Source organism: Ambystoma mexicanum, chromosome 9 (assembly GCF_040938575.1).
Source record: "Ambystoma mexicanum isolate Mex_15411 chromosome 9, UKY_AmexF1_1, whole genome shotgun sequence".
Classification (NCBI taxonomy): Eukaryota; Metazoa; Chordata; class Amphibia; order Caudata; family Ambystomatidae; genus Ambystoma; species Ambystoma mexicanum.
This window is the reverse complement of record NC_090931.1, coordinates 788,889,319-788,913,972: the sequence shown is the minus strand read 5'-3', so window position 1 is coordinate 788,913,972 and position 24,654 is coordinate 788,889,319. Positions and strand designations below refer to the sequence as shown.

The following is a 24,654-nucleotide window of genomic DNA, read 5'->3' as shown; positions in this document are numbered from 1 at the left end:
CTGTGGTGTTCCCCAGAGGTTTAACCTCTCGCCCTGGCTTTTCTTTTTTTTTTTAATTCTTTTTTATTAACTTGACAGCACAACAAAGAAAACAGAGGGAGCCACATGGCACCAGCGCTGAGAACTAGCAATGCGAATATTAGACAGTACAAATGAATAAAATATGACATATTGGTAAAAGCCAGAATACAAGTTATTACTACATACACCTTAACAGGTCATCAGCTAAGGGGAACCACCTGGGGAAGCGGAGGGGGAAGTTGATGGTGAGGCCAAGGCAGAGATATAGTCTCGGAATCTCGGCCAGACATCCCTCGGCCTGGAGCGCGAACACTGCATCGCACTCCAGGACTGCTCAGTGTCGTGAGCCCATGTAACCGATCTGAGCCATTGTGTATAGGTAGGCGCTCTAGGGCGGAGCCAACATAGTAATATACAGCGGACTGCCAGCAGCATGCAGAGACCTGCCAGTTTCTTAGAGTCACGAGGTAACTGAGGGGAAGTCATGGAAAAAGCAGTCAGTGGGGTAGGGGCTATCGGGTGTTCAAGAATGTCAGACAATGTAGAGCAAATGTCTAGCCAAAATTGGGATAGCCGGGGACAGAGCCACATGTGTATGTAGGTAGCCTGATCTGCGCCACACCTGGGACAGGAGGGGGGGGGTTAGCATCAAACATACGATGGAGTTCATGGGTGTATAATGATACCTGTGCAAGATTTTGAACTGGATGAGTTTAAATTTAGTGTTGTGTAGGGCACCTCGTGGGTACGAGCGCACATCTGAGCCCACCTCATCAGTGATCTCAGAGCCAAGGTCCTCCTCCCATTTGCGCCGCAGCTCGATGAAGTGGGGGGCCGCTCTAGTCTGTAATAAGGAGTAAACCCTCGACACCTTGCCTCTGAAGGAAAGATAGGAGCAGAGCTCCTCCACTATAAGTTCATCAGGGGGTAAGGCAGGGAAGTGCGAGTATCTGGCCTTAAGATGTCCGCGGAGTGACGAGTACTGTAGCCACACCAAGGGTCGGTGCCTAAGTGAGGGAGGAAGGTGAGATTATTCTATAAAGTTTCCCTGCTTAAAGGCATCGCGCAGAGACAAGAAGCCAGCAGCGGCCCAGCGAGTGACCACTGAAAGTGGAACGTGTGGAACATCGGGCAGGAAGTTCCACAGTGGGAGATCCCTGTGGAAGGGGTAGGGAGTGTCAACCATGGACCAGAATTTGGACAAGGCCAGGGATGTACTGACTACTGGATTCACAGAGTTTGAATCAGGGGAGATCGGTTGGAGGACCAGGGAACCGATCACAGTCAGTTAGCTTCTTGAGGCGAACATGTGGGGGGTGGGGTGGGGGGGGGGGGGATCAGTGGTATTGAACCAGAATGCAGCAAACTGTGATTGGGCCACCAACCAGTTTCTGACAAAAACGGGTGCGCTGAAACGGCCCAACACCTTAGGGGCGGATAGTGTGGAAAATTTGAGGCGGACGGCCCCGGAGTGCCAGAGGAAGGTGTTACATATGCGGCGCAGTGTTCGAAAAAAAGTGTCCCCTGGCCATAGAGGCAGATTGGTAAATCGGTACAGTAATTGAGGCAATACAATCATGATTGTTCCAATCCTGCCAGCAAGCGAAAGGGGAAGTTTAGTCCAGCCGGAGGTTTTAGCCTCCAGGTTAGTTAAATAAGTATGGAAGTTATCATCGCTCAACTGAGGGGTGTGCCGGGAGACCACCACCCCTAAGTAGGTGAAACTGTTAGGAGACCAGTTGAACCCATGTAGATCGGGGGGCGCCAGTGTGGAGTCTGTGAGTGGAAACAATGTAGATTTAGAACAGTTAACCTTCAAATCGGATATGTCACCAAATTGAGCCACATCTGTCAGTATAGGCAAAAGGTTGACTGCCAGGCATCGAACATACAGCAGGGTATCGTCAGCGTAGAGGGAGACTATGTCAGTCTGGCCAGTTGTGCGCAACCCCCTGTGCGAATGCGATTGTCTAATCATGTCAGCGAAGGGCTCCATGGCAATAGCAAAGATGAGCAGGGGAAAAGGGGCTTCTCCAGCATGGGGTCTGGCATGGATTCACATGCTCATGAATATTCCCCGTCAGGCTGGGAATCCTCGGTAAAGAAAAATCAGTATCAGTTTCGTTTCTGATCTCTCTTTCGTAGTAGTAACCAATCACTGATCTCTGCGTCATACTGACCACAGCCAATGACTGCCATCTCCCTAAGCACCGCCTCTGGCAGCCATCTTCAGATTTTTACTGCACGTTCAAGTGTTGGGATCCTCGTGCTATTGCTCTCGAGGTGTAGTGCTTTTTTCGCGCTTTTTCTTAGGAAAATTTTCTCTTTCGGTCAAAAGAGCCTCAAGCTCCACCGTTTCTTTATCCGATCAACGGGGACCCGTGTCAGATTCTTCTACGCCCCTCAAGGGTTAAGATTTTGTCGAGCCACGCTTTTGGAGGACTCCAGAAGTTTCTCAGGCCCATCTCGATCATGGCCCAGGAGAAGGGAAGCTCGATGCCCGGAAAGCTGTTCAGGGTCTGCCCTGGATGCCAGCTTCAGAATGTCTTTAAGGAGGACAAACACTCCCTTTGCATCTACTGCCTGCATGAGGACAAGACGCACGTGGAGAAGGACTGTGCGTTTTGCGACAATATGTCGGAGCGGACCATGAAGGACCGCCATCTGCGTCTCGCCAACTGGCTGGAAGGTAAGAGCCAGTCAGGCGAGAAGAAGAAGAAGAAGAAGTCCGAGCGGTCTTCTAAGACCTTTGAGGGCGCCCCGGCGACGGGGGGGTCCAACAGAAGGCCAAGCACCGCGAGTCCGCTGGCACCGGGAGCACCGAACGGTCGGGCTCTACGGGCGCCAGGCAGGGCGCATCCTCCCCTGCGCCATCAACCATGAGCCAACGCTCTGGCTCGGGTAAGAGGAAGGCCGAGCACCCGGCGAAGCTCCTGGAGAGACCCTGGTCGAGCTCGAAGTCCCCATCGGAGGGGGAGCGAGGCGGTGACCCTCCCCCCAAGGAGAAGGCGGTGAGTGCACCTAAGGTAGTGAAAGCCTTAATCCAACCGGCCAAGGCCTCGATCGAGACAGTCGCGGCGGCCCTGGCTCAGCCTGTGGAGGCTACACCAGTGGTGGCGACCTCTGGGCCCAGAGTCTCCCTGCCACCGCGGAGGGAGTCCTCTTTCATGCCCATCGACAGGACCCCCGACGTAGGAGACGACGAGAACGTCGAGGGTGCCGACGGGGCTCCTGACTGCCCGTCGGACTCCCCTCAACCAGTGCCGCAAGACAACTCGGCGGCCATTTTGTTGGCTATACAGTCCTTATGCTCGGAGAGAAGGACGAGATTGCCGTTACCACCAACGGAGGAACCTCTCCCGACGGGGGACCCGGAGCCAGGCCCTTCTGGGAGCCCTCCTCCTAAGAGAAGGATTCATCCTCCACCTCCTTTTCAACCATCGCGCCCTGCTCAGACCTCCTCCCCGTCCACGACCCGTGGGGATGATACGGGGACTGACACGGCCGCGACGGGCACAGACGACGAGGTTTACGACGAGGATCTCCCGTCGTCACCTCCTCCCCGGGCTTCCCCGCCCGACGAGATTGGATCGTTTCATGCCATGATCGCCAGGGCATGCAAGCTTTTCCAGCTCTGCCCGGAAGAGAAGAAGGAAGGTTTCCTTTATCAACAGCGCAAGACCAAGAGGAAGACGGTCCTCGCTGTACCTCTACTGGACGATATCTGGGATGAGGGTCTCGCCCTCCTCAAGAACCCATCCACAACGCCTGCGAGAAGGGATCGGTACGAGAAGAAGTACCGGGTCCCGGACGCGGCCCCCTTGTGCCTTCGGGCACAGCCGACCCCAGACTTGGTCGTCTCCGCGGCGGCCAGGAAATAAGCGGGGGGGGGGGGCCTCGGCCTCTACGTCAATCTCCCCGCCGGACGGCGAGGGAAAAAGAAATTGGACACGATGGGACGCAGTCATCTCATCGGCAGCGACGACGATTAAGGCTGCCAACACCTTGGCTATCGTAGCCCGCTACGACAGGGAATTGTGGTACAAAATCGCCCCCCTGCTGGACTTCTTACCAGACGACAAGAGGGCGGAGGCCCTAGAAATCTTGCAGGAAGGAGAAGTGGCGTCGGACCACGCCATTACGATAGCGACGGACATCGCTGACACTGGATTTCGCCAGTTGGGCAACGGCGTGTGCCTTAGACGGCGTGGATGGCTCAAGGCAACTGACTTCCATCAGGACGTGCAGACCAGAGTCTTGGACATGCCGTTCGAGGGGAGCAACCTGTTTGGGAAAACAGTGGACGATTCCCTACAAGCCATCAAGACGGAGACGGCCCGGGCTCTTGTTGTTCCCCAGCAACGACGGCCGCCCTTTCAGAGCGGCGGAGGCAAGCAGGGTGCCTCTAAAGGATCCGGCGGCGGATTTTCCACCTATCGTCAAGCGGCCCGTTCGTCGTCACAGGAAGCCTACAGGGGACGAGGCAAGTCGGGCGGACCCCGCCGCCGTCGCCAAGGAGGACAAGGCGGCAAAGCCTCGTCCAAGCAGGACTGAACCGGCCGTGGGGTCGGGCCCCCACCGAAGCACCCCGGTGGGAGGCCAGCTGGCGAGCTTCATCAGCGTGTGGGAGTCCATTGCACCGACCGTTGGGTGCTGGACGCCCTGGCCCAGGGTCACGCGCTCTAGTTTCTAAAGAAGTGCACGCGCGTCCCCCCCGTGGCCAGGAAGGAACATCACGTCCCTCAACTTCTCTTGGAGGTAAAGGCGATGCTCAAAGGCGCCATCGAGCCCGTCCCAAAGAGGCTTCGGGGCTCTGGAGTCTACTCAAGATACTTCCTCGTGAAGAAGACGGGAGGATGGCGTCCCATCCTGGACCTACGACGACTGAACAAATTCATCAAGGCACAGAAGTTCCGGATGGTCACCCTCCAGCACGTCCTGGGTCAGCTGGAGGAGGGTGATTTCCTGTCGTCGTTGGATTTGGAGGATGCCTACTTCCATATTCCCATCCTAAAGGGACACTGAAAGTTTCTCAGATTCGTGGTCCAAGGGCGTCACTACCAGTTCAGAGCCCTTCCCTTCGGATTGAGGTCGGCACCCAGGGTGTTCACCAAGTGCCTCGCACCGGTGGCGGCGCGGCTGGGCCTGGAGGGGATCGACGTCTACCCCTACCTGGACGACTGGCTCATCCGAGCAAAGACAAAGGAGCTCGCCGCGGAGCACACGGCGAGGACCGTCCAACTACTCACGGACCTGGGATTCTCCATAAACTACGCCAAGTCCCACCTGGTGCCCGCTCAAGACGCACTGTTTCTGGGAGCGAAGCTCGACACAGTGGCGCTTCTGGCCTCTCCGTCGGAAGAAAGGACGAGGGCCATCTTGGGCAAGGTACAGCGGATGCTTGTTGCGGACGCGACCAGGGTGAGGTCCATCAAGTCCTTCCTCGGAATGATGTCTTCTTGCATTTATCTCATCCGCCTGTGCAGGCTTCGGATGCGCCCGTTACAGGAGTTCCTGGACGCTCGCTGGATCCAGACGACGGGCAGCTTCGAGGACAGGATCACATTCGACGAGAGCTTCCGACGAGCGATCCGGTGGTGAGGCACCCACGCGCATCTGACGGCGGGCATGGACTTCCGGACCCCGGGCCACCAGAAGATGGTGACCACGGATGCCTCCCTGGAAGGGTGGGGAGCGCACCGAAAATCTGCACGCGAGGGGCCTTTGGCTACCGACGGAGAAGTCCCTCCATATCAACGTCCTGGAACTCTGTGCAGTGTTTTGGGCCCTCAGGTCCTTTCTTCCGTCCCTCAAGGGCAAGGTGGTGAGGATCTTCACCGACAACACCACCACCATGTTCTACATCAGGAAGCAGGGCGGTACAAGATCCCCAGCCCTGTCCAAGGAGGCTCAGGATCTGTGGCATTGGGCCGTCGCCCAAGGGATGTTTCTGGTGCCGTTTCATCTGGCGGGGATAAAAAACACCATCGCCGACTCGCTCAGCAGAGAGCTGCGCTCGTGCCACGAGTGGGAACTACGACAGGATCTAGTGGACCGCCTCTTCCGACGGTGGGGCATGCCCCAGATCGATCTGTTCGCGACGGCGACGAACTCCAAGTGCCGGAGGTTCGCCAGCAGGTTTCCCCAGCCGAGGAGCATGGGTGATGCTTTCTCGTTCCCCTGGGAAGGCCTGTTCCTATATGCGTTCCCTCCATTGCCGCTGCTGATCCGGCTCATCAACCAGCTTAAGAGGTCATGGTGCAGGATGATCCTTCGTCGCACCTGCGTGGCCGAGGCAGATATGGTTCCCGGACCTTCTGGACTTGTCAGCGTCCCCGTCAATCAAGCTGCCAGTGGACACGGATCTTCTCTCCAGGGAGGGAGGCGCCATCCTCCATCACGACCTGAAGTCGCTGAACTTGCAGGCCTGGCTCCTGCAGCGTTAGAGTTTGGAGGTTACGACATACCGGCCGACTGCAGAGAGGTTCTTGCAAAGGCCAGGGCGTCCTCAACTCCTAAATGCTACGGACACAAATGGAAGAGGTTCTCTGTCTGGTGCCATGCACAGAAGATTAACCCTCTACGGATTACGGCTCCTCAAGTACTGCCGTACCTGCTGAAGCTGGCCAAGGCTGGACTGGCGCACGCTTCCATCAAGATTCATCTTGCTGCGATCTCCCGATACACCAGAACCACGGGACGGACGTCTTTGTGGTCTTGTCTGGTGAAAGAATTCATGAAGGGACTGTTCAGATGGTTCCCGCCGGTGAAGGCCCCGGCCCCGGCGTGTGAGCTCAACGTGGTGCTGACCAAGCTCATAGGACCTCCGTTCGAGCCTCTGCACTCAGCTCCGTTGAAGTTCTTGTTGTGGAAAACAGCGTTTCTTGTGGCCATCAACTCCGCGCTACGGGTGGGAGAGATCCAGGCCCTATCCTGCAAGCCCCCCTACTTGACTTTTCACGACACGAGGGTAGTGCTCAGGATGCACCCCTCCTTCATGCCCAAGGTGCCGTCGGACTTCCACCTCAACGAACCCTTGGTGTTGCCTGTTTTCTTCCCGTCGCCTTCGTCGCCGGCTGAAAGGACTTTGCACTCGCTGGATGTGGCTAGAGTGCTGAAGTTCTACGTGGACCGCACGAAGAGTTTTCGGAAGACGTCACAACTTTTTGTGAACTTTGGACCTGTCAATCAGGGGAAGGCTCTCTCGAAGGCTTCCATTTCCAGATGGCTCTCCGGCTGTATCATGTACTGTCATCGGTTGGCAAACCGACCGCTGCCTGGCCGTCCGAGAGCCCATTCCACCAGAGCGATCGCAGCTACCGCAGCGTTCCTATCTGGTGTGCCCTTGCTGGACATCTGCAGGGCTGCTACGTGGAGTTCGACGCACACCTTCACGAAATTCTACTGTGTCGATCGGGATTCCAGGGAGGAGTCCAGGGTCGGCCAAGCAGTGCTGTGGATGTGAATCCATGCCAGACCCCATGCTGGAGAAGGAACAAGTAACTTACCTGTAACTGTTGTTCTCCAGCATGGGTCTGGCATGGATTCACATGCGAACCCTCCCGCCTACCCCTCTGCGGCTCTTCACTTGATCATACTGCCACTTCACGTGCTACCAAATCTGAAGATGGCTGCCAGAGGCGGGGCTTAGGGAGATGGCAGTCATTGGCTGTGGTCAGTATGACGCAGAGATCAGTGATTGGTTACTACTACGAAAGACAGATCAGAAACGAAACTGATACTGATTTTTCTTTACCGAGTATTCCCAGCCTGACGGGGAATATTCATGAGCATGTGAATCCATGCCAGACCCATGCTGGAGAACAACAGTTACAGGTAAGTAACTTGTTCCATCCCTGGCGTGTACCTCTAAATATCTGAAAAGGGGAAGAGCACCTATCTTCCGTACGTACCTTGGCCGACGGGGAGGTGTAAAGGAGCTTTATACAAGTGCGGAAGTTGGGGCCGAATTTACATTTCTCAAGAACACACCACAGGTATCTCCATGAGACTGAATCGAATGCCTTTTGCATGTCCAATGTAGCTGCCACTGCCTGAGTGGTGGGGTCGATCCTGCTGATTACATTGAAGAGTCTCCTCAAATTGAGGGAAGTGGACCTACCGGGAACGAAGCCGGCTTGGTCCGGATGGATAATGTGGGACCTGTACGGGTCTAAGCGGTTAGCAAGTAGCTTGGCAAATATTTTGATGTCACTATTAATCAGAGAGAGGGGGCGGTATGAGCTGCACTGCGTAGGGTTTTTACCTGATTTAAGGAGCACTGTAATCAACGCCTCCCGGAGGGACGGTGGAAGTATGCCCCTGTCGCATGATTCTTCCCAAAGCGTAAGTAGGTGCAGCGCCATTTGGGTCTTGAATAGTTTATAGAAGTCCATCGGGAGCCCGTCACTCGATGCCAGTGACTCAATGGCCTCCACAATTTCCTCTAGGGCAAAAGGCCTCTCGAGGGAGGCGATAGCGTCGTCTGACAAGACTGATAGAGGAAGGCTCTCTAAAAAGGAATTGATGTCAGAAATCTGGGATCTGTCTACCTCCGAATATAGGGACGTGTAGAACCCAAGGAACTCAGAATTGATGTCCTGAGGGTATGTGGCAGGTGTGCCATCCGGTCTAGAGATGGCTGGGATATTGGGGGCACCAAATTCGCGGCGCAGTAGTCTAGCTAGCATTCTGCCTGGCTGTTCACCCTCTCCATATTTCCTCGCCGATTGAGGGGAGTCCAGGAATTTAACCTCGCGCTCGGTGAGGCCACAGAACCTGTCCAGCTAAGAACCCAGCATCGCTAGAGCAGCCGGGGAGTGGTCCACCGCGTATTGGGATTCATAGATGGACAGGGCTGATTCGCTGGCAGCAATATCGGCACGGATGTCTTTCAGTATGCCACTGCACTTGGAGATGGAAACCCCTCTAGTGTGTGCTTTAAAGGCCTCCCAGAGCACCGCTTGTGTTGAAACAGAATTTATATTGATCTCAAAGTATTCTTCGATAGAGGACTCGAGCTCAGAGACAAACGCCTGGTCAAAGAGCGCGTGGGGGGCTCATCCTCCACTGTCTTATTTTGTTGGCATCTAAACCCCAGTTTAAAGAGATGAGTACAGGTGAGTGGTCTGATAGTGTCCTGGGAAGGATGGCTAAGCGGGTAATGCATCTGATCAGTATGTCTGTGACGAGCCATCTATCTATTCTGGAGTGGGAATCGTGCACGGAGGAGTAAAAGGAGTATGTATGATCGTCGGGGTACATCAGGCCCCAGGCGTCCACCAGTGCCAGGCGGGGGGAGCGAGGTCAGGACAGAGTAGGCTGCCCTAGAGAGTTGACGAGGACGAGAACCCGATCTATCCAGGGTGACATCTAGTATCGTGTTGAAGTCTCCACCCCATATAATAGGAATTGGGGGGTAGCTCTCGAGTAGAGTGGCCAGGTGAAGGTAGAAGTCCGGGTCGTCAACGTTGGGACCATATATGTTTAGGATGACTATCTCCTGATGCTGTAATATACCGGCGATGAGCACAAACCTTCCAAGTGGGTCTATGTGGGAGTGCTGACACGTAAACTTCAGGCTCTTATGTATTAGGGTGAGGGTGCCTCGGCTCTGAGTGGAATAATTAGTGTAATACCTCTGGGGCCCCATTGCTTGTCCAAATGCTCACAGTGCTCCGAGCGAGCGTGGGTTTCCTGTAGACCTAGGATCTTCACTCCGTGGCGTTCAGCGTGGAGCTGAATCTGTCATCTTTTTATAGTTGCCTAATCCCCTGACGTTCCAGCTCATAAAGGTCAGAGTTATGTCAGCCATATTTGGAGGGGTGATGGTGGAATAAGTAAAAGAGGATTCCAGTGAAGTGATCTGGGTGGACCCTAGGTGTATGCGGACTCCCGACCATATGTATGAATTGATTGGGCGCGGTGCCTGCGGCACCTCTGGAGGCTATCAAGTCTTTTTCAAACCATAACATTCCCAACCTACCCCCCACCCACATCCCTCTCCCAATCGGAGGGACGAAACCCAAACAAAACCAAAACGACCATAAACTCTTAGGCATCAACGCCTGGGGGTCTGTTTGCGGCTGGGCAATGGCGAACTGGGAGAGCGTAAGGAGAGTTATGCTATGTAGTAGGATCAAGCAGGGCGTTTAGGATGGATGCGAGTAACATCGGGACCGGATCTTTAAGCAAAGAGCCCATCGGAGTTTGGGGTGCGGCCGTGTGCCAAGACACGGCAGCAGCATAGTTGGATGCGGTCTTAGCCTGGGGGGGCCCGGGTACCGGGGTACGATTGACAAAAGTGGGATGAAAGGTCGGGTAACTCCGAGAGAGGGACCCCACCGGAGATGGTCATCACAGTCTACGATGCAACAGCAGGGTGCGAAAACATACCTACACAGATAGGTAATGGAGCAACATCAACAACATGAACAGCAATGAAGTACGATGAATAGTGGCCATCGTGGGGGGGGGGGGAGCGCAGTGGCGGCCCCGACCCGCAGCCCAGGTATAATAGCAAATATTGAAAAACCATAAAACTTGTGTTAACTTTGTTTACATCCACCAGGAAAGTGTTAATCTATAAATTTAGAGGCTTCTTCGGGGATCGTGAAGAAGTGTGTTTGGTTAGAGTGTTCGATCCTCAGTTTGGCGGGGAAGAGCATGGAGTACTTGACTCCTAGGTCCCGAAGTCTCTTTTTCACCGCAAGGAAGGTCTTACGCTCCTGCTGCACAGCCACGGAGTAATCCGGGTACAAGTGTATCCTTGCCGCCCCGAGATGAAGCTCACCCTTGGCCCTGGCAGCCCGGAGCAGGGCATCGCGGTCACGGAAATTGAGGATTCTGGCTATGATGGGACGGGGTGGGGCACCCGTCCTGGGCCTCGCGGTCAAGGAGCGGTGAGCTCACTCCACAGAAAATTGTGCCGAAAGCTTGGGGTTATCCAAGAGTCAAAAGGGTACGCTCTACATAGCCCTCCATGGGCTGCCTGATGTTGTCCTCCGGTATGCCAACAATGCGAAGGTTATTCCGCCTGGAGCGGGATTTGAGGTCGTCATTTTTCTTTTCGACCATAGAGACCCGGCTGGTCCGGGTGGTCACAGCTGCGCGTAGGGAGACCAGGCCGTCCTCTGCGGTGCCAACCCTTGTCTCAAGCTGAGCAACCCTACTGTCTGTCCTTTCGATATGGGCCTTTATGGATGAAATGGTCCCATTCATATCATCTAACTTGGTGTGGAGCGTAGTGAAACCCTCACATGTATTCCATCATTTTCTGCGCGTCATCGGAGGTTGAGGGTGTTGCAGTGGCCGGTGAATTTAATTGAATAACTAGTACAATCACGGGAATAAACAAAGTCAGAGTAGCGGTCGATAATACAGTTGAATATCTAACAAGTGCATTATTGGCAATTCTAACAGGTAGATATGGTATAGAGTTTATGATGCAGTATAGTTAAAATGTAGGGTCAACAGAATCGGATGGTCGCAGGTGGTTTTGCGGTAAGCAACAGGATTGTCACGTGCAATATATGCAAAGATAGACGGTAATGTTTCCAAGTGGGCCAGTAATTGGGTGCGGCGGATTAACAGGATTGTTAATGTTAGCATGTATCACACTTAGATGGAAATCCTTGAATTTAGTCTGCGTCGCATCTAGACAGGACTATGAATGCTAGCATGCGCCACACTTAGATGAAACTGTGAATGATGACAATCATGATCACTAGCCTTCCTCACATCTAGACAGAATTTTGAAATTAGCAAGTGCCACACACTCAGAAGGAATAGTGAATGATAGCAAACATCACACCTAGACCAAATTGCAAGGACTGAAATGCCAACTAACCAATCCACTAACAATCTCTTCTCTCTGCATACACCGCTCAAACTCTAACCAAACACAACCACAACTCTAATACGCAGCAATCCGCACAAACTTCACTACACTGCAACAACAAAACAAACTGCACATAGACTTGCACAACAGCACACGACTACGGACCGCAAACACCCCAAGCCCAACCAACGGACCGTGGTAGTGCAGCCAGGAATTTGCAAGTGCTAGGTTTAAGGCAGCAGACAGGGTAGGTCTGATAAGTGCAGGAAGAAAAAATGGGGGGGGGGGGGGACTATATGGGTACAGATACAGACACCAGTGCAAGGGGTTGCAGTGTGGGAGGGTGGCTGGGTGAGCAGGTCCCTGAGCCCGGAGGACAGAGGGTGGCCAGGTGCACAGTGCCAAGAGAGCAGATCAGCATGGGAGAGGGGGAGCAAAGGCAGAAGAAAAGAGGAAGGTCTTGCGGTGCTTCCGGAACCGGAGATGGTTCTCAAGTTTTAGAGTAGCAGAGAGGCTGTTCCAGAGGGAAGACCCAGCCATAGACTGAGATCTACCCCAGCTTGTTTCTTTGAAAAGCGACTGACCCTGGGGGAGTTAGAGGAGCAAAGAGCTTGAGAGGTGAGGTTTTTGCGGAGGGATAGTTGAAGGTATTTTGGACCCAGGCCCCAGAAAGCCTTGTGGACAATGCAGAGGGTTTTGATTTTAATCCTCTCATCCACTGGGAGCCATCGGAGAGATTTTAGAGTTGGAGAGATATGATCCCAGGGCTTGAGGCCAAGGAAAATTCTTGCAGTCCTGTTCTGGATTAGTTGCACAGGGCGGAGAGTAGAGGCAGGTAGATTTAGAAAGAGGCTGTTACAATAGTCCAACTTGGAGAGAACCAGAGCTTGGGAGACCATGAGCTTCTGGGGGAAGGAGAGGAAAGGCAGAGTACCTCTGAGGCAGTGCAGTAGGAAGTTTGACTTTTTAGAGACCCCCGCGATGTGGGCGGAGAAGGAAAGTGTGGAGTCAAAGATGACCCGAGGTTCTTAGCCACGCCAGGGGGGTTAGGAGGAGGGCCAAGGGAAGCCCGCCGGAGAGTGAGGGGAAAGGATGGTGAAGGTGTACCGATGAGGAGGATCTCCACCTTGCTGGCATTCAGACAAAGATCATTGGCAGCACACCAATCTTGAATGGCAGTTATGCAATCAGACATGAGAGATGAGGTGGCAGAGGGCAGCCTGAAAATGAGTTGTCGTCAGCGTAGCACTGGCAATTTGAGCAGAAAGTGGCAATACAGTGGGCGAGAGTTGCCAGGTATTGGTTGAAAAGCCAGGGCGAGAGGTTAGACCCCTGGGGAACACCACAGGTAGAGAGGAAGATAGATGAAAGGAAGGACCCAAGTTGGACCTGGGAGGGTTGATCCAAGAAGAAAGAGGTCAGCCAGGCCAGAGCCTGATCAGTGATGCCCAGGTTTTCACGGAGACGGTTGAGCAGGATGGTATGGTTGACTGTGTCAAAGGCAGAAGAGAGATCGAGGAGGATGAGGACAGAGGGAATATGTGAGTCATGGTTGGAGAGCAGATCTTCACAGATTTTCAGGAGGCAGCTCTGAAGCCAGACTGGTGGTCATGGAGACAGCCAACAGAATTGGAATGAAGGTTAAGCTGAGAGATGACCAACTTTTCCAGGAGTTTGCCCGGAAAGGGAGTATTGGGGCGATAGCTGGACAAGAAGGATCAGCTGTGGGTTTCTTGAGAAGAGGATGCACATGGGAGTGCTTCAGAGAGGAGGGGAGGGGAGGGGAAGGATCCTGAGGCAAAGGAGTAGTTGTAAAAATCAGCAATGGCCGGAACAAGGGCGTTGGTGTGGTCCTTGATGGTTTTAGAAAAACTGGGATGAACCAGTTTTGACAAGGCTTTCATAGATCGGACTTGTCTAGCGACCCAGTCTGAGGAGACGAGATGAAAAGACTAGAAGGATGGTGGGGGGGGGGGCTAAAGGAGGGTCAGCAAGCACAGGAGGGGAGGGGAGAAGAGAGGATGGGTGGGGGTGGACAGAATGTCCTGGGTTTTTGAAATGAAGTGAGAGGCAAGGGCATTGCAAAGAGCCGGGGAGGCAACAGGAGGGGTAGAGACTGCAGCAGGGTTGGTCAGCTCCTTGCAGATTTTAAAGACTTCAGCCGAGTTGGTAGATGCCGCAGAGACACGAGCTTGAATGTGGACTCTCTTCTTGGTGAGGACAGTCGTTATTGCCTTTGTAGTAGGTGATAGGCCAGTTTGTCAGAGGATGAACAAGTAACTCTCATCTCCTCTCAGCTGCCCTACACTTAAGTTTAAGTGTAGTTAGGTCAGAGTCATACCAGGAATTTTACTTGGCTTTGGACTTCAAGCGAATCCTCATGACAGGGGCAAGAGCATCAAGAATATCAGAAATTTAAGAGTAGAGCTGAGACAGGACTGTGTCACGATGTGAGACAGCCAAAGGAGGAAAGGGGTTGGGGGGGGGGGGGAGTGGCGGCAAAAGCCTCAACTGACACACGCTTCATGGGCTGGATGTCCGAGAAGGTAGGTGGCACTGTTGTGGTGTTGTGGTAGGCTTGGCTTGGGGGGGAAGAGAGTGAGAGATGAGCGGAGAGGTCAAGAGTCCAAACAAAGCAAAAAGAAAGGGTGTCCGATAGAAGTGTACGGGAGGAAAGCCCCAAAAAGCAAATCTTTCCTAACATTGTTTTCCTCCTATTAGACGAGCCTTTAATGTTGAATTTTAAATGTAACCCTTTTCATTTCTTGTCCGGCTTTTCATTTTGTGCTAGTTTGGGTAAGGTCTTATTTCTGCCTTTTTTCCACAGCTGAACTATTGTGCTCCAAGGTAGGGATCAGTAACTGTTTTGGGACGTGCAACATACTCCACATTGGATACTACTGCGTTGTATTACACTTTTTCCAACATTTCAGATTAACTTGTCAGTCATTTCGATTGCATAATATTAATTCTTTGTCTTTCAGTTGGTTGATACCACAGTGGAGCTTGCAAACAAAGTGGGAGCTGCTGAAATAATTTCCAGGATTGTGGATGATTTGAAAGATGAAGCTGAACAATACAGAAAAATGGTGATGGAAACAATTGAAAAAATCATGGGCAACCTTGGGGCAGCAGATATTGATCACAAGCTTGAAGAGCAACTCATTGATGGCATCCTCTATGCCTTCCAGGAACAGACTACTGAGGTATGTGGTAACATTGAAGACCTCCTGTTCATCTTGATTATTTGCTGAGCAGATGGAAGATGGGGATGGGATTTGTTAAGACAGTTTATCGGAAGTCCTACTAAGAGCTTCTTAAAAGGATATCTGAGGCAGTACAAATACTCCACGTTTAGTATAAGGCTGAATCACCTGAGCACATTTGGTAGAGTAGGCAGAGAAGTTGGGCTTAATTTAGGAGCAAGAGAGGGCTGTAGGTCAGTACAAAGAAATTGTAGCATACATATAGTTCAAAGAAACACTGATATACTAAGTATTGGAAAAATAATGGTTTATTTTAAATACAAATAAAATTATGAAAACTAACTCAATACTTAAGGTTCACCAAGCAAAGTATAACCTGTTGGGGAGAATTTTCATTTCTGTGCTAATTTCCTCTCACCTTAGATTCCCCCCGCCCCCCAAGCTCTTTTGCTGAACTTGGGACTTTTTAATTTGAACTCGTGAGTGGGACCTTTTTCTGACTAGGAATTTGTTTTAACTATTTTTGGAGTCTGATAAACTCCATGGGCATCTGCTTTTTGTATAGTGACACACAGCACCCGCAGTGCAGTGTCACTGAGAAGTCCCTTAAGGTTTAAAAACCTTTCTAGGATTAACTACTGTTCCCAAGAATAGTAAGGTGAAATTGATCTTAACTTTTTACTTTGTAGGTCCAGCACACACCATCTTATGTGGTGTGCTGGGGGTGGGGGTGGCCTATTTAGTAGCCACTTATGTCTTGCATGTAACATTTTTTATTATCCTCCCTGTGTTAAGTGGGTGGTGGCAGTGGTTTAATTTATACTGCCATTGTGCTTTTCCACCGCAGCTGAACCCTCAGCTACAGTACATTACCCATGGGTGTCCATTTTATCAAAATGGGCCCCGTCTTTTTTTTTCGCCATTTTGTGTGTAAGGTCTTCCTTGACTTTTACTCTCTAAGAGGAGACATGTAAGTACTGCCGAGTACTACCGCAGGAGCCTGCCAGATATTCTACCTCTTGTCCCCACGACTGAGGCTTTGGAACAAGGGTCTGCTTGGCTGTAGCAAGGAGAAATGCAACTGGGACACTTTATTCAACCCAGAGGTACTGTGGTGGGCTTGGGGTATGTACTTTATTGTCATATGTTGTGCTTTCTCCCTTGAAGTGCACTGGCTTACCTTTCTGAGTTGATTTCAACTCTCCTTGCACAGGCTGAATAGCTTGTGTTCCTTCAGTGATCTTTTTTTTGAACTATGGGACTTTGTGAAATACTTTATCCAAGAAGTGCATCACTTGTCCATCTAAGCATGATTCTCCTAGAAAGGGGGAGGCTTTTAGAGCCTCAATGATTAGAATCTTTGAGAATGCGGGCCGACCCCCTCGAAGAAATCACGCGAAGACCATGCCCCAGCTCATTCTAAAGATGACCGAAATCGTCAAGGGTGTCAAGTGAAACCTCTCCAATACCTAATAGAAAGAGCAAGACAGGCCATTCGGTGCATAAACAGAAGGTGATGTCAGACAAAATGACATTGGGATCCAAACCGTCGTCGAAACCTGTGTCCGGTTTTGTTGACGCCTCTGTCGAAGACTTGTTATACATCAGTGTCGAAGGCTCCATTGACACCTTCCTCGACGGCGCCTCTATCTAAAGCTCATTCGACCTTATCGAAGCCATCTTCGACAACATTGATTTCGGCACAGTTATTGACGCCATTGGCAAAACCAAGGTCGATGCCCTCACAAACCACGGGTAACATACTCTTAAATCCTGTCCCCTTTCCTCCATACTGCACGGGCGTCCCTACCAAGGGATGGGAGACAGAACCTTTTTCACCAGAAACAAATCTTCTTCCCCTTTAAATTTAGAGGCGCGCGGGGGTGCGTCCCAGGGACCATGCACTGCCCTGACTCTGCCCTCCAGCGCCACACCCCAGTCCCTTTTTCCCCGTCGACTGGAATGGGCCGAATTCACCAGGGCTCCTGGGTTCGTCTTTTGCCATGGAATTCCACGCACGGATACTCTTTATCATTCAGGTACTTGGTCCTCGGGCGTCGCACTCCTCCCCGGCGCAGGTCGACTTTCACAGGGTTCAGCAGGTGTCCATCCTGCAACAGGCTCTTCCCAACTTCAGACCCCCACGCCCTCTGCCAACGTTGCCTTGGCCCAGACCACGGTTGGCAAGCTTGTACAGTGTGTGACTCGCTGTCCTCGAAAGCGCTGAAGAACAGAGTAGCGAGGTGGAGGGAGCTCTTCCAGAAGTAGCCTCCAGAGGATCTCAAGAACTTTGTGAAACATAGAGCCAAGCCCAAGGTAGGGCTGCTATTCTCCATTGCACCCTGCAAGGGAGACTCCTTCCCAAGGAATCTCCAGCGTGGGAGGGGGAACGGTCAGGTCCTTATACCGGCACGTGCACCGCGGCTGCTGCAGCTACCGGCCTTCGGGCTGAGGGATCCTCGGATGCTCCCGGTGGTAGTGCTGAGGGACCGGAAGGTTCTCGTACCGGATTGTCATCCGAGGAGCTCTGCCCTTGTACCGGCAATATGGCTGAGGGGCTAACCGCTATTACTGACAGTACGTCCAAGGGGGCGACTGTTAGGCAGAGATTGTATGCCGTACCCTTTGGGACCACTACACACAACTAAGACTACAGGTGTAAGCAAAACCAACCTTTGGTATAAGTCTGTGCTACAGTTTTGTGGTAGCGCTGCTGAGCAGCCAGGCTTCTCTCAAGATAGAATGTGAGCTGTAAGGGTGTTTCACAATTGTCTACAATCACAAGAATTCAGATAGACTCTTATACTCAAGGTTTCTTAGTAAAACACTTATTAATTTATTATTCAGTCAGAAAACATTCACTAAAAGGAAGCAGTCAATATCACACAAACATTTTCTACAGTATTTCACACTAACTGGTTCTGAGGCATTTAAACTCCTTTGAAGGAGGAGCAAAATGACATTCGGAGCATTTGAAGTAGGAGCAAAAAGGCATAATTTAATAAAACGAATAGCAGAGTTATTCTTAAATGGTGCAAATAGTTTGAGTTCACCAGGTTAGTTGGTCCAATGCAATAGGCAGGCCAAAGTCAATGGGCTAGAGTCTTGTATCAGTAAAAACGGTTCTGGTGGTTAAACGGAAAAGTCTTTGCCACGGTTCTCAGAAGTAGTTCATAGAAGCAAGATTCACATGTCGGATTACAAGCTGACTAGGCCTGCAAGTTAACAACGTTTCACACACTTTTGCAGTGAGCACACACTTTTGCAGTGAGAGGTAAGTTCTCTCGGTCGGGTTTTCACAGTACCTTACAATGAAGAAAAAGATGCAGCTGAAGACTTCTGTTCCTGGCAGTTCCTGTAGATCTTGCTGTTCCTGAGCCTCGGTCATGGGGACAAGAGGGAGGACGTTGGGGGACTCCTGCGCTGGACTGGGACTGGTCAAAGCTGGCACTTGGAAAATCTTCAATTCCGGTTGCTGTAGTCAAGCACACAAACGGGTGTCCCTCTCCCTGGTTATTCGGTTGCCTGCAGCACTCTGAGGAAAATACCAGCTTCGAGAATGGTATCCAGGTGGCTTAGGAGTTGATTGGTCCCACCAACTCAAAGGGATAAGTCCTTGTAGGGCTTCTCTGTCGAGGTGAACTTGGCGATTCGGACCTGCAGCAGGGCTTCACCGGGCAAACCAACGGTCCAGGAGTTGCAGCATCCATCCTCTTCAAGCTCGTCTTCGGTTCTTTCGTTCCAGCGGTTGACTCTGCCTTCCAAGCCAAAAGACTCGTCTTTTATCCAGTTTCCTCCCATTCATTCCAGCCTACCTGCCACTCACCCTGCAGGGTGGCTGTCCTTTCGGGACAGTCGGCCAATCACACCAGGGTGCATTTGAGTCTCCTAGGAGACTAAGCACAGGGAGTTTTGGGCACCTCCCTCACTTCCTGCCCACCCCATATACTCTGGCGACAGAGGCGATCTTCAGCCCTGAAGCCCGCCAAAGGCGATGAAACAAAGGGACCAAACCTGGTTTGGTGCGCAGAGGCAAATTCTAGAAGAATCTTTCCAAAAAGAAATGAAGAAAAAAAGACCAGGATCGGTTAAAACAAAGGGGACTCGGACGCCATCTTGAAAAATGTCTCCTGCGATTTAACTCTACCGGTGTTCGCGGTCGGGAAAAATCAAGGTAGTTCATTGTAAAACCACTGCCACCAGCCATTTTGATAGGAAAGGTTAGCATTTGACTGCTACATGAGTTTCTACACACAGGGGATACTAGGTAACCCCTCCAGCACTCTGTTGTAAGAGGGGGTGTGCTGGGTATAGGAGTTTGAAGACTTGTAAAGTCAATTTCACTTTACTTTCTCTGGGAAACAGTAGTTTATCCCAGAGAAGGTATTTAAACTTTGGGAAAGTCAGAAATGCTTTCCTGTGCCACTGCACTGAGGGTGCTGTGTGACACAAATGAAAAGATGATGCTTATGGAGTTATCTTAAAACTCCATAATCCAAGAACACGAGTAAAATGCACATCAAAAGGCATGAAAGAGTGGGGGAAAAAAGGCTCACTCTCTTTCCAGGTAAAAAAAATCAAGTCCTCAAAATCCAACCAAAGAGATGAAAATGCAGAAATCAAACAGAATTAAAAAGTTCAAAGTCCCAAAGTTTAGCAAAAGAGCTGGAGGGCTGGAAGGTGGGAGGAATGGGCACATTTGAGAATTCTCCTTTTCCAGTCCCCCTCCTCTGCGACAGCCTCCGAGGGAAAGAAGACATGACACACCCCTTTGGGTCCACGTGTCTCCAGTGGGGGGGCAGGCTCGCTCTCCACACACATTTCTGGCGCCAGAATTTCACAGACCCCCTGGATCCTCGCCATAGTCTCCACGGTGTACTGCCTCCCTATCCCATCCTCTCCTCCCTCCTCCCCTCGCACAGGTTGGGTCAGCAACTCTTTTGGCGGAGATCCGGTCGCTCGAAGAGAGCCAGGCGGTGGAGGGCTTTTACTCTGGGATTTTTGCCTTTCAGAAGAAGAACCAGGTGGGCCCGAGAGTTGTGCTGGACCTTTCCACCCTCAATCTCTCCTTACCCCTGCAAAAATTCAAGATGGTTATGCCAGCTTTTATAGATTTGGCAGCCCCATCGTTCTTTCCTACGGTTTAGGATCTTCGGCTACCATTTTCAATACAAGGTCCTTCCCTTTGGCCTTAACTCGGCCCCCAGGGTCTTGACCAGGCTCATGAATACAGTGGCGTCCTTCCTCAGAGCGCAGTGCCTCGACATATTACCCATACCACGACGACTGGCTTGTCTGGGCTACATCTCCGGAAGCGGTTCACCACTCTTCCCATGCCCTTATGAACACACTGCAAGATCTGGGCTTCTCGCTCAATCTCAAGAAGTCGCAGCTTCAGGCCACACAGACATTCTTGGGCCTCATCTGGGACACATGCTCCAAGAAGGCATTTCTGTCGGATGACAAGATCTTGGCCATCAAGAGGGCCTCCACCCACTTCCGCAGCAGAGAGATGACCTCGGCAAGGTGGTACCAACATCTACTAGGTCTACTGTCGGCGGTCCTATTAGCTGTTCCGCTCACGCGATTGAGGATGAGGAGGATTCAGCTGCACTTCGTGGCCTCCTGGAAGCAGGAGCGGGGCTTTCGATCTGAGATGATCAACGTTCCTCCATCTCTCCACCCGGACCTAACCCTTTTGGCCTCCTACTCTGCAGGCCACAGTAACAACGGATTCCTCGCTCGAGAGCTGGGGAGCCACCCTGGACGATCTCTCGGTGCACGGCACCTGGACTCTACAGGAGTAGGAATACCACATCAATTGGCTAGAGCTGAACGCTATCTGGCTAGCGCTCAGGGCATTCCTACCACTTCTCATGGGCAAGGTTGTCCTCATCCAGACCGACAACTCGACCAGCATGTACAATGTCAACAAGCAGGGAGGCACCAGTCTCCCCCACCTCCCCTCCCCCCGTGCAGACTGGCAATCGGCATGTGGGAGTGGGTCCTGGAAAACATCTACCTCACGGCAGTCCACCTGCTGGGGGAATCCAACCTGGAGGCGGACAGGCTCAGCAATTTGGGAGCAGACAATTACGAGTGGCAGCTAAACGACCTTGTTGTTCAGGAGATCTTCAACAGGTGGGGTCATCCCCAGGTGGATCTCTGCCACCTGGCACAACAAGAAGTGCCCTCAGTTCGCTTCCTGGCAGGGACAAGACCCCGGCTCCCTGGGCGACGCACTTCGGCTTCAGTGGAACTGCATGAGGGCTTGCGCCTTCCCGCCCACAACGCTGATGCAGAGTGATTTGCAAGATCAAGGAGTCTCACCAACTCAACATCATTGTAATAGCTCCATGGTGGCCGGCCAGGCCATGGTTTTCGGAGCTGCTCAGCCTCTGAGATCTCTCCGCTTCACCTCCCGACGGGCCCAGCACATCTTCTGGCACAGCAGGGGGGGTGCAGGTTCATCCAACCTGCGCCACAGAAACTGGCCCTCACAGCGTGGTACCTGAGCAGGTAACACTGCGGCACCTCAGCCTCTCTCAGGCTAATCTGGAAATCATTCAGGGAGCAAGGCTACCAGGGCCCAATATCAAAGTAAAGGGACCAGATTTGGCTACTGGGCAGACTCCAAGTAAATTGACCCCCCTGGCATGTACGTTGGACGATGCTCTCCTTCTCGGCGCACCTTGCCTACTCCGGTGTGCAGGTGGATACCTGCTGTACCTACCTCACAGCCATCGGGGGGGGTCTTACAGGAACTCTGAGGAGGGGATCTTCTCCTCTAATCCTATCGTCAAACATTTGACTGGGCTCGCAAGGCTCTACCCGCCCATCAATAGGCTGCTCCCTGTGTGGCACCTCAACATAGTCTTGGGCGCCCTGGCGCACAAACTGTTTGAGCCAATGGCGTCTGCGGACATCAGGCTGGTCACCATCAAAACGGCCTTACTAGTCGGCCTCACCTTGGCTCGGAGAGTCGGCAAATTCCAGGCGCTGGCCGCCTCGGAACCATATACTACCTTTCTCAGGGACAAAGTAGCCATGCGGACACACCCAGCTTTTTTGCCCAAGGTGCCGTCTGCTTTCCACTTGAACAAGGAAATAGTCCTTCCTACGTTTTTTGCTGATCATAAGGACGAAGCACAGAGAGTGCTGCACTGCCTAGATGTAAGGCGCGCCCTGAAATTCTACTTGGACAGGATCAAGTGCTTCCACAAATCGGACGCCCTGTTCGTCCCTTTCGGAGGCTCACGTCCATGCTATCAGGCCTCCAAGGACTCCATATCCCGGTGGATGGTCTCGGCCATCAAAAAAGCGTACGAGGGCCAGCACAAGCCGCTCCCGGCCAACATGCATGCCCACACAGTCAGGGCCAAGTCAACAGTCATCGCATTCAAGCACCATGTCCCTTGGCAAGTCATAGCAGGGCGGCCACCTGGGCCACTCCCTTGGCTTTCTGCAAGCATTACTGTTTGGATGCTGCCTCTAGATCTGACGCAGCTTTCAGCCAGGCGGATCTCAGGAACCTATTTGCTTAAGGAGGGTCTCCTCTCCACCCTGGGGCTACATTCAGTTGTAATCGCCAATGCAGTATGGAGGGACGGGACGTAAGAGTAATTATAAGTTACTCACCGTAGTGACTAACGTACTCTTAATTACGTAGTCCCCTTTCCCCCATACTTCCCACCAAGCCCCCCCACCAAAATAATACTGGTGTCATTAGGCAATGTTAAATCTATTGTCGATGTCTCAGGGGGGACTGAGGTGTGGCGCCGGAGGGCGGATTCAGGGCAGCGCATGCTCCCTGGGCACCTCTAAATTTGAAGGGGACGTTTTTTTTCTAGTGAAAAAGTTTCCGTCTCCCGTCCCTTGGAAGGGACGCCCGTGCAGTGTAGAGGAAAGGGGACTATGGACTAAGAGTACGTTAGTCACTACGGTGAGTAACTTATAATTTTTTCACCCTGTACCAAGAAAAGACTTTCAAGTCTCTGGCCTCTATGAGGAAGAACAATCCTTGGACGAGAAGACTTCCCCTTTTGGGGTGAGATAAGGTACAAAGAATGTTCCTGAGGAACTAATTGACCCTCAGTCCAAAGTGTCTGATCTGACTGTCTCCAAACAGCTACTGGTATAGACACGTCACCTGAATTGGAATTCGATAAACCTGACCCAGCTGATCATGTTGACTCAGCATATAGAAATATTGTTAATAGGGTGGTGGAGTTCATGGGGTGGAACAGAAATTCACCCACCTACGAGCAGGATGACGTGACAGGCATTCTCAGTCGAGGCTCACAAAAAGATCCTTTTCTTCCTTTTTAAACACTTCAGAGGAGGGTTATAGCAGCATGGGAAACCTCAGAATCTGGACCAGCGGTAAACAAAAGTTTTGCTAGGAAATATAGACCATCATCCTCTGACCCTGACGAACTAAGCATCCTACACCTGAAAGCTTAGTAGTGCAGGCAGCTACATTCACCAGACAATCTGCATACCCCTCTATTCCCCCAGATAGGGATGATAAAAGAATTGATGCCTGGTCTCACAAGATTTTTCCTTCGAACAGTATGGCTTTAAAGTCAACAAATGTGACTTGCACCCTTGCAAGATTCACATACACCCTGTGAGATTGTATTAGTGCGGCAGCTGAACACATTCTTTAGGGCGAGGAACGTGACGGTTTCCTTGCGATTGTAAAAGATGGAAAGGAGGCTATAGGGGAATGCCTCCAGTCAGGATTGGACACTGCTGACAGCATAATCAGGTCCATGGCGTCTAGCACAGTGCTATGCAGGTTTGCGTGGCTGAGAGTCTGGTTTTGCACCGGATGTGCAGGCTAGACTTCTCAATATGGGTATTGTACCTTCTTACCGAATAGTTCAAAAAATGCTAGCACCAAAGGTTTGAACACCAAAAGTTACAGTATAGTGAGCGGGAGTTGCGGGCGGAACCCCTGCAGCCTTCCCTTAAAAACAACCAAAGAAAAGGACCCTGCGGTGCCGGTTCCCGATCAAGGAAGTGAAAGGGAACTGGCGCCACAAGGACCTTTCGTGAAGAAGCTAAGTGGGTTTTGTTTATGTTGGGGTGGAGGGTGAGTCGTGGGTGGGTGTTTTGGGGGTGGGGGTATTTACATGTGTTCGCATGAGAAAGGTGCAAACTTTTGGTAGTTCGCACCTTTCTCATGCAAACTTTCTGGCCACGGGCCATTCAGCCGTTTGACGGCTTGAGGTTGTTCGGCAGCAAGGCGGATGGAAGTTTGGAGAAGCTGCAGACCTCCAAGGCGGCGGTTAAATCACTTAGCGCCTCCATACGTCAACCTCAGCAACACTTCTTCTCAGGCCCATCTTACTGGAGGGGTTGTCCTTTTCGTTTTTCTCCAGCAATGGGGTCTGGCATAGATTCACATACTCATGAATATTCCCAGTCGTCGGGCTGGGAATCCTCGGTAAAGAAAAAATCAGTTAGTTTCACTTCTGAACTGTCTTTCTCCTAAAAACCAATCACTGGTCTCTGGGTCATACTACCCCCAGCCAATGACTGCCATCTACCTAAGCCCCTCTGGCAGCCATCTTCAGATTTTTA

At 51.9% G+C, this 24,654-nt stretch overlaps 1 protein-coding gene across 2 annotated transcripts in view; it reads left to right on the top strand.

Moving 5' to 3' along the window:
• SF3B1 (splicing factor 3b subunit 1) overlaps nucleotides 1-24,654 on the top strand; it is a 493,451-nt gene that overhangs the window by 295,093 nt on the left and 173,704 nt on the right. For both annotated transcript variants that reach the window (XM_069615730.1, XM_069615731.1), the window contains one exon: nucleotides 14,845-15,066. In XM_069615730.1, the coding sequence (XP_069471831.1) occupies nucleotides 14,845-15,066 (222 nt within the window). The remainder of the gene's footprint in view (nucleotides 1-14,844; nucleotides 15,067-24,654) is intronic.